Raw genomic sequence first — 10222 nt, forward strand, 5'->3', positions numbered from 1 at the left:
TGGGATAGGTTTACTAACCATAAGTCCTGGATTATCCTGAATTGGATTTTAGTTCAAATTTCTAAAAGTTTATCTTAGTATCAGACCATGTGCCTTGACTCTTTATTTGAATAATGCAGTCAGTTTAGAAAATTTAAAGGTTATAGAGCATAGAGAAGCATTAAAAACAAACCACAATCCTGTTAAGTCTCCAAATAAAAATGTTACCAAAAACATCTTTGAGGTTTCTTTAATATGCAATCAACATGCAACTTTATGCAAAATTCGATTGCCATTGTTAAGTGTTTTATTTCACAGAATTATTGAGAAAATTATTTTGGAAACTAATGACTTGATGTATTTAATACAAATATTTTTATATTTGTAAATCTTAATAAGTGCGTATGTATGTAAATTATACTTTTTGTTGTAAAGTACCCATTCTTATTGTGAGTTCTTGACTCAGCTGTACTTACAATAGCTTGACAAGGTTGTACATTTACATGCCATTTATTTAAGTATGGAGAAAGTTTACCTTGATTTACAATAATGACACTTAAATAATTTGTAAGTTGTGTATGTATAAATTTTAGTATTCAGCTGTAAACTAGAAATTGTAGACATTTGATTCAGATTAAGTAATTGTAGTTTATTCAGTACCTTTGTCACGTGAAAATATCTTTTAACTAAAACTTCTGCATTTTACCAAAAGAATAATTAGTCTTTTGAAGCACCTGTTCAGGCATCTAAAAATTATTGAGTTTTGCTGCATTCTAATTTATGCATTTAGACTGGGCATGAGAGTGACTGGAAGATCAGCCCAGACTTTCTCCTTTATGGCAGTGTTCTGGAGATGCAGAAATGTTCCATGGGCAATGGCTAATTACCATATTTATGCCTGAGTATTAAATTCAGTGAATATCTCTCTTTGGGAGCACCTCTCAAAGACAAGAAATGACTGTAATCAATATTCACTTTCTACTGGCGAATCTATCATTTAGAGACACCATTAATGACAGCAATTCTTCCTTTCTTTGTTCAGATGGTAAAATAGCAGCAAGCAGATCAGGTAAATTACTTTGTTCTCTTTTCTTATACTGTTTATACTCAAAAGCAATAGGATGGTAGTGCTTTGCTTTGTACCTAGGGCATATCTCCCCTGGAAAAGTCCTTCAAATGCTTAAAATATAATCTCTCTTATTATTACAGACATGCTTTAATGTGTTTTTGTATAATCTGGGCCAGACATTTTAATCTTTGATCAATACTTTTATAGGTGGTGAAATTTAAAATGGAAAATTGCTCTGGTTATTTGCTTAACCTAAAATATCTTAAACCTGTGATAGAAATGTGTATGCAAATTTAAGACTTTACTTTCCTATATTTTCATTGGCAGGACATGCTGTTGCTTTTCTCTTCCAAGATTAATTCCTTAGTGATCTGCTTTAAAATCAATCTAGTTTCAGCAGTTTTACTAGATCCCACCAGGTGATTGAATATCACCATTATCCTTTACTGTTTTTTGTTTCTCTACCCACTGAAATGAAAAAATGAGCCATAGCAAATCAACAAGACTGCTTAATGAAGTTTTTCTGAAATCCAGCATTAAGATTATTGCTAATATCAACTTAGATTCAATTTTATTCTGATCTATTGTACACAGCAATCAAAATAGCCCAATATACTTTCCTGTGCTTTTCTTATAGGGCATTTTACACCCCTACCTCGTTCTACAACATAAATAAAATGTAATTTTAAAAAGTCTTCTTTGAGGGAAAATATAAACTGAGATTAAGCAGCAGCTCAGCTGAGTCAGGAAGACAGCAAGATTATTTTTCACAACTATGGACGGGACTCATTGAGTTCCATCATAGTGATATAGTAAGAGTTTCTCTACAAAATCTGGTTGTTACTTTTGTAAATGGGGGCATACGAGTCTTCAGCATTCCTTTAGAAGCCCCCATTCACAAATGAGAGGTAGGTAAGGGTATGCTTGGGATTCTATAGTTTTCTGAAAGTTCCTTAAAATTCTGAGGAATTGAATTTATTCCTATGTGTCTCAGAGAACCTTCCAGGTCTGGGTATTATTTAGGAGGGACATGAGGTTCTCCAAGGCTAGAGTTGTCTTAAGTGAATAGTGAGGTTCTCTAAGGCTAGAGCTGTCTTAAGTGAATAAAAACAGCAAGGAAGAAAGCCCCCATCAACCACTCAACCAGTCAACATCAAACTGGACAAACTGACCAGGCACAGTGGTTCAGGCCTGTAATCCCAGCACTTTGGGAGGCCAAGGCAGGCAGATCACGAGGTCAAGAGACTGAGACCATCCTGGCCAACATGGTGAAAGCCCGTCTCTTCCAAAGAAGAGAAAAATTAGCTGGGCATGGTGGTGGGGGCCTGTAGTCCCAGATACTCAGGAGGCTGAGGCAGGAGAATTGCTTGAACCCGGGAGGTGGAGCTTGCAGTGAGCCGAGATTGCGCCACTGCACTCCAGCCTGGCAACAAAGCAAGACTCCATCTCAAAAAGCAAACAAACAAACAAACAACAAACAAACAAAAAAACTGGACAAACTTCAGGGCATTGTTATCCCTCAAACTCTTCATTCTTTAATGAGATCAAGACTCCTACATTTGAGAAAAAGGATTATAGGTCAATACAGGACTTCATGTTTTTTGATATCCACTGATTTTTACTGATGTCAGAAACATAATTCATTTGTTCCCATTACTTTAAAAATCTTCCTATCCACACAGCTGAATCATGTTCACCTCTCTTATCCAGCCCTTTCTCTCCAGGAGGCAGGGATGAAGAAGCAGAATTACGTCTATTTTTATTTTCTACTCCATTCTATGGTTTAAAGTATAAGCTAAACCTTCCAAAATTTTGTGCAAAATGTATTCAAAATCTATTATGATTTTATTATGAAAAATATAAACATTTCATTTATCCTTAAGCTATAAAGTAAACATTTTATTTATCTTTGTGCATTGTATAAGCAATCTGTCTTTAAGCAAGATGATGGCAGTGTACATCGCACTTAAGAGCAAAGGATTTCTTGGCAGATTTTTCTGACCACGTGATCTTGGACAAATTATTCAGTCTCTTCTAAATATCTATTTTCTCATCTACAAATGAAGTAGTTTAATGGCACCTATCCCATAGAATTGAGGCTATTAAAGTGATAAGGTATATAAAGTACTGTTATATAGATGTTGTACATTTGAAAAACATATTGACCATTACTCCTAATAACTTCAGCAGAAAGTATTTCTGAGCAAGTTTTATATAATAAAAACAAAAGGGATAAAATAAAGTTAATAAAGTTAGTGAAGACAAATGTGGCACACTGAATATCTAGGATGCCAGGTCTACTCATGTCAACATTAGAATGAAGAAATACTGGTCTAATAAAATGAAGAATCTAATATATCTCCGGGGTTGAACTCAGGAGAGGTATGATGAGTATGGTGAACAAACACATCATGAATTAAATAAGTGAAATAAAAGGCATCTAAATGAGTTTGATGCAGTAAGTTTGCTGAGACAAGTCAAATGTATTAAAGGACAGGGTTTATCCCAGTTGAATGCTGTGTGTAAGACACTGGACTAGGTGCACTCACCTCACTTAACACTGTCATTTAATTAATACTTCTATTATGAAGTAGACACGATCTTATCCTTGTTTATGATGTACTCCCCATTTAGTAGATAAGAAAACTTTGTTTTAGAAATGTTAAATTGTCTATCCAAGGACAAGTCAAGAACACAAAACACAGCCAGGGGCAAAAGTACAAATGCAAGTGTGTAAATAATAAAAAAGTTACAAATAACAGGAACAAAGTAGCAAATAAAATGTGTTTCTTTCTTCTACTTTTACAAAAATACATTCATGGCAAGCTGGAATGATATTTCCTATGCAGAATTTTTAGATTCATTGGAAATCAATGCAAGAACAGGGTTGCCTGTGCCCTATCCAAGAAGTAGCCCTGCTCCTTCTATCTCTGGCTTGGTCACACTGGGAGGGACAGCCCAGCTTTCCTATCTCAGTCCACATCTTTCTGCAAACTGACCACCCTCTGTTCTTCCTCACACCTTGGGCTTCAATTTTTGCAATGTGGTCTCACCTGGGGCAGAAGGTCTCAGGAAAGATGCCCATGCAGGTCCAAGTAGCAGGCTTGGAGCTGCAGCCCAGGGGACTTAGAATATTGTCCAGTAACGGGGAGGGGCAAACACACCCTCTGAGTAGACAAAGGCTCTTCACCCTCGCCCTGTATTCTGTGTTCTCTGAGGAAGGCCATGACCCAGGAAGGCCGCATGAAACTGACATAGATCAGAGCAGCAACCTCTGTTGCTAGGTCTAAGAGAGGTAGTGGCCAAGACCACACTGATTGCAAGAGGGGGAGCCCAGATGGGTTTGCAGAAAAGTGCATACTTTACACACAACTGAATACTTCTTTTCTTTCTTCTGCTTTGTCATCAAACTAAGATATTTATATATTAAAGTGTGGTTCTGAAACTACATGGCATCGAAGAAAGACAATGAGAGAGAGAGGGTAAAAGAGGAAAGGAAGAAGAGTATGTGGAAAACATGGGTTAATAGAGGAAAAGAGGAGACAATGAGAGGCAACGCTGTCTGTGGAGAAAGGTAGTGTAGTCATTGGAAGGTTACCTAATATAGGTAAAAATATAAATCGACTATACATGATTTAAGCACTTGTATTCCTACAATAAAAAGTTTTATTATGAAATAAACATTAAAGCAGAATGTGATGCACATACAGGTTAAGAAGACTGCCAAAACAGAAAGACATAGCGAAGCAGATGTAATCTATCATATACATGTTCTCAAGATTAACAGTAGTTCTCAAGTGAATTTCATAGCAGCATTAGCCATACAGTTCAATCTAAATTTACGGGGTAGTTGGGGTGGCCACCTGTGTCTGCTGATTGTCTTTAAAAGAAAAAAAATAAATTTCTTGTATCTTATGACTGGAGGTAGGTTTGCAATTTGTAACCAGGCACCAGCTGAAGTTAGGCTCCTACCTCCCAGGAACCTAGGAGATGGGAAGTTATCTTCCTCTGTGATGACATGTCAAAGTGATGGTGCCAGGCCCTTGGGGAAACATTCTTGGGGTGCTTATCTAGTCTTTAAAAATATTTATATACATTTCAGAGAGGTAGAGAAATAAGTCACAAGTTTTCTTTTCTTTCCTTTTTTTTTTTTTTTTTTTTTTGAGAGGGAGTCTCACTCTGTCGCCAGGTTGGAGTAGGGTGGTGCAATCTTGGTTCACTACAACCTCCACCTCCTGGGTTCAAGCGATTCTCATGCCTCAGCCTCCCTAGTAGCTGGGACTACAGGCATGCACCACCACACCCAGCTAATTTTTGTTTTTGGTAGAGACAGGGTTTCACCATGTTGGCCAGGCTGGTCTTGAATTCCTGACCTCGTGATCTGCCCGCCTCAGCCTCCCAAAGTGCTGGGATTACAGGCATAAGCCACCGTGCCTGGCTGAAAACACAAGTTTTCTAAAGTAAATGATCTAAGCAAAAGTGTATAGGGAGAGAAATCTCATCTCCTATTTTGAATATGGAGAATTAAACTACTTAGTTTTACTTGCATTTGCTCTTACTTATTCTTCAAATTTTACTTACAAGTAATGTGCTTCATTCTCTTCCCTATTCATTGATCAAAATGTATGTCTTCCACAACTTTACAGGAATATCATCATTATTATGACATTATTAATTCTAAAGCATTTCAATTTTATCGTAAAGATTAAAAAAATAAAGGGAATGACAGAAAGCACATATGCATCATGTAAGACAGTATTTCTTCTCTTAAAAGTAATCTTGTTGGTGAATGTATTTACTAAATAAATATGAATTGGGTGTCCTCTGTAGTTCAGGCACTGCTCTCATCACCTGGGATACTTGAGTGCATTAAACAGGCAATGAAACATTGAGCTTTTGCAGCTTAAAACCTGGAAGGATACAGTCAATAAACAAAAAACATTATAAGCAGTAAACATGTTATATTACAAGCTGATAAAATCTGTGGGATAAAATAGAGTAATATTAAATATGGTGGTAATTGGGAGTATAATGGTGGGGGTGGAGTTGCAGTTTTAACTGGTCAGAGTGTGCCTCACTGAGATGAAATTTAAGCTGAGACTTGAAAGAGGCTAACTCTACAATTAATTTATGAGTAAATGGTTACGTCTTTGCAGGAATACAGAAAAGAGAGTCAGATATGTTATCTTAATTTTGTCAGTTATAAGGAACAGTAGCCAAGGACAGAGTGGATTCAACATAGCAGAGTATTTTGCTGAGTGTCTAAGTTTATTTGCCTTGCTATCCATAAGGAAATATCTGAGGCTGGGTAATTTATGAAGAATAGGGGTTATTCATCTCCTGTATTTGAAGGCTATATAAGAAGCATGGCACCAGCCTTTACTTCTGGTGAGGGTCTCTGGGTGCTTCCGCTCATGGCAACGGCCGAGGGCAGCTAGCCTGTGCACTATGAGAGAGGAAGAAAAAGAGAGAGAGATGAGGAATGACAGTTCTGTGGGAACTAACAGAGCAATAGCTCATTCATTACCAGGAGGACAACACCAAGCTATTCCTGAGGGGTTTGCCCACATGACCCAAACATTTCCCAACAGGCCCTACCTCCATCACAGGGATCAAATTTCAACATGGGTTGTGGGGAGACAAACTCCTAAACAATAGCAGTGGGAAGAGGTGGGATGCTGGAATTTGGGACTTATGAATGGGGAAGAAAGCAGATTGGGGAGTTTCTGCTCTGTCCAGGAAAAGAGTCTCTCTAGCACACATCAATGATTGAATTTCCACAGCTCAATTCTCCTCTCTTTCTTAAGGACTTAGAACCATGACAAAAAGACATGGATAGGTGGTATATGTTGTTCAAGTGCCACCAGAATAATAAGACTTGTATAAAATAAAAAAGTGGCTTTTCTTAGTGTCATAATCAGACCACTTTTATAGTCTGTGCTAACAATGCTGTTTTCAAATAAAATCTTCTGTTATTTGCTGTAGGTAGCTTCTCTTATGGTAGTTCATCCCCTGGTGACTTGGACAGAAAAAAGCCACTCTTTAGCTTGGAATTTGGTTCTCCAGGAGAAGCTGAAGACAAGTCCAGACAACGTCAGGATGCTGGGAGTTCAAGGTCAGAAGACACCCCAGCAGGTACTGTTACAGAGAATACACTTACCTAGCAAGCATTTTTTTTTTTTTGGATAATATGATAATTTTTGTTTTATTGAAGATGTAGCCTTAATAGAAATGTGAAGACCCTATAGGCACTAATGCTAGCTCCAAAGAGAGTGCTAAATTCTGTCTTTAGAGAATTCTGGCAAAGAGGTTTGCAATAATTATTTTCCTGGTAATATTTATCTTGTATGCTATCTTTATATGTAGTATCTTAATTGTTATTATAATATATTTCAGTGTATAAATTAATAATTTAAAGTGCTTCCTGGACCCAAATGTAGTATAAGATCTCTCTATTCACATTTCTGTAATCTAACCACCATTTATTTCCTACATTAGGATTCTCTTTTTAAATTACACCCTTAATTTGCTAAACAATATTATAAAGCAGAGTTTCTAAAAGTTCATGGCCTGCAATTTTTTGGGGAGGAAAATTTTAGTGTCCTTAGGTGAGGTATTTCATCTCTTGTTGTATAAAATTTTAAATGTCTTTAGGTGAGGTGTTTCGTCTCTTTTTGTGTTAGTTTATTCTCATGCTGCTATGATGAAATACCCAAGACTGGGTAATTTATAAATAAAAGAGGTTTAATTGACTCACAATTCTGCATGGCTGAGGAGGCCTCAGGAAAGTTACAAGCATGGCAGAAAGTTCTTCACGTGGCGACAGGAGAGAGAAGAATGAGAGTCCAGTGAAGGGGCAAGCCCCTTATAAAACCATCAGATCTTGAGAACTTATTATCACAAGAATAGCATGGGGGAAACTGTACCCATGATTCAATTACCTCCCACTGGGTCCCTCCCACCACATTGGGGGATTATGGGAACTACAACTCAAGATGAGATCTGAGTGGCAACAGAGCCAAACCATATCACTTGTTTAACACATTTCTTCCCCTGGCCAGTCCAAACTTTTCTTGATTTTCCTGGTCCCTGAAATCTGTATGGTTTGTACCTCTACAAAAACAAGAAAGAAGGAAGTCCAGTGAAATAAATACTTTCAATATTTTATATGAAAATTTAATATTTGAGTTTATGTAATGAAAAGGCAGTAACCGCTTTGGGTGTAGGGGGTGTGGTTATGATATCTTTAGGCAGGACATAAAATTGTATATCTTTCCATGAGGTTGATACTATTTTATGCACATTCATTATGTAGTCTTCATTTAATAGTAAAATAAATTTTGTTTAAGGGAACTTTGTTTTAGAAGTGTTACTTTGTTTAACAGGCCAAGGGCACAGTCAGGGGTCAAGAGTATAAATGCAGGTATACACAAAATTAAAAGTTATAAATAAAATAACAAAATAGTACATAAAATACTTTTTTTCCCTTCCTTGACGACAATGTATTTGTGACAACCTGGAAGGCAGGTTCCAATGCAGAATTTTCATCTTTATTGGAATTCAATACGAGAATAAGGTTGGCTGTGCCCTAGGCAAGGTCCCTACAGCGTCTCTCTTTCTATCTCCTGCTTACTCCCATACTGAGAGGGATGCCCTAGTTTTACTATTTCAGTCCATCTTCTTCCACACACTGGCCATCCCCTGTCCATCCTTCAGACCTAGGGTTTCAATCAGTGTAATGTGGTCTCACCTGGAAGAAAAGGTCTTGGGAAAGATGCCCATGTAGGCCCAGATTGTGGGTTTGTCTGTAGCCCTAGGGACTTAGGACATGGTCCAGAAATGGGGTAGGGGATGACACAGACTCTAGGTAGGCATGCCTTCTTCACCCTCAGCCTGTAGCCTCTGCTCTCTGGGGAGCATCATGACCCAAGGAAGGCCAGAGTGAGACTTGCAGAGATCAGATTAGGTACTTCCAAAATGTTTGGATTAGATGATTAAGTCCCAGTGGTATATGTTGTTTCAAGTGCTGTTAGGATAATGGGATTTATACAAAATAAAATGTGGCTTTTCATAATGTCATAATCAAATGACTTTTATATTCTGTGCTAATAATGCTGTTTTCAAATAACATCTTCTGTCATTTGCTGTAGGTGGCTTTTTTTACAGTAGTTCATCCTCTGGTGACTCAGACAGGAAAAAGCCACTCTTTAGCTTAGGACTTGGTGCTCCAGGAAAGGCTGAAGACAAGTTCAGAGACCGTCAGGATGCCGGAAGTTCAAAGTCAGAAGACATCCCACCAGGTACTGTTCCAGAAAAACATATGTACTTAGCAAGCAAGTGCTCTTGATTTTCATTTTGGATAATCTGATACCCTACGTTTTATTGAAGACAAAGTCTGCATAGAAATAGTGGAAACCCTAAAGACACTATTTCCAGGGCCAATGAGAGTGATAAATTCTGTCTTTAGAGAATTGTGGTAAAAAAGTTTACATTAAATTAACTATGGTCCTGATAATATTTATTTTTAATTATATCTTTATATTTAGTATCTTTATTGTTATTATGACCAATTTCAGTATATAAATTAATTATTTAAAATGCTTCCTGGACCCAAATGTACTGTAGAATCTCTCCATTCACATTTCTTTTGTTTATTTATTTATTTTTAAATTATTATTATTATACTTTAAGTTTTAGGGTACATGTGCATAACGTGCAGGTTTGTTACATATGTATACTTGTGCCATGTTGGTGTGCTGCATCCATCAACTCGTCAGCACCCATCAACTCTTCATTTATATCAGGTGTAACTCCCAATGCAATCCCTCCCCCCTCCCCCCTCCCCATAATAGGCCCTGGAGTGTGATGTTCCCCTTTCCGAGTCCAAGTGATCTCATTGTTCAGTTCCCACCTATGAGTGAGAACATGCGGTGTTTGGTTTTCTGTTCTTGTGATAGTTTGCTGAGAATGATGGTTTCCAGCTGCATCCATGCCCCTACAAAGGACACAAACTCATCCTTTTTTATGGCTGCATAGTATTCCATGATGTATATGTGCCACATTTTCTTAATCCAGTCTGTCACTGATGGACATTTGGGTTGATTCCAAGTCTTTGCTATTGTGAACAGTGCCGCAATAAACATACGTGTGCATGTGTCTTTATAGCAGCACGAT

The 10222-nt window shown here is 37.5% G+C and overlaps 1 protein-coding gene across 1 annotated transcript in view; it reads left to right on the plus strand.

Moving 5' to 3' along the window:
- The window catches only part of LOC108538683 (mucin-19-like), a 29384-nt gene that overhangs the window by 5577 nt on the left and 13585 nt on the right, over positions 1-10222 (plus strand). The window contains exons 3-5 of the mRNA XM_017886922.1: positions 1022-1048; positions 7034-7183; positions 9199-9348. Of these exons, the coding sequence (XP_017742411.1) occupies positions 1022-1048; positions 7034-7183; positions 9199-9348 (327 nt within the window). The remainder of the gene's footprint in view (positions 1-1021; positions 1049-7033; positions 7184-9198; positions 9349-10222) is intronic.

Source organism: Rhinopithecus bieti, unplaced genomic scaffold, assembly GCF_001698545.2.
Source record: "Rhinopithecus bieti isolate Rb0 unplaced genomic scaffold, ASM169854v2 scaffold_16691, whole genome shotgun sequence".
Taxonomy (NCBI): Eukaryota; Metazoa; Chordata; class Mammalia; order Primates; family Cercopithecidae; genus Rhinopithecus; species Rhinopithecus bieti.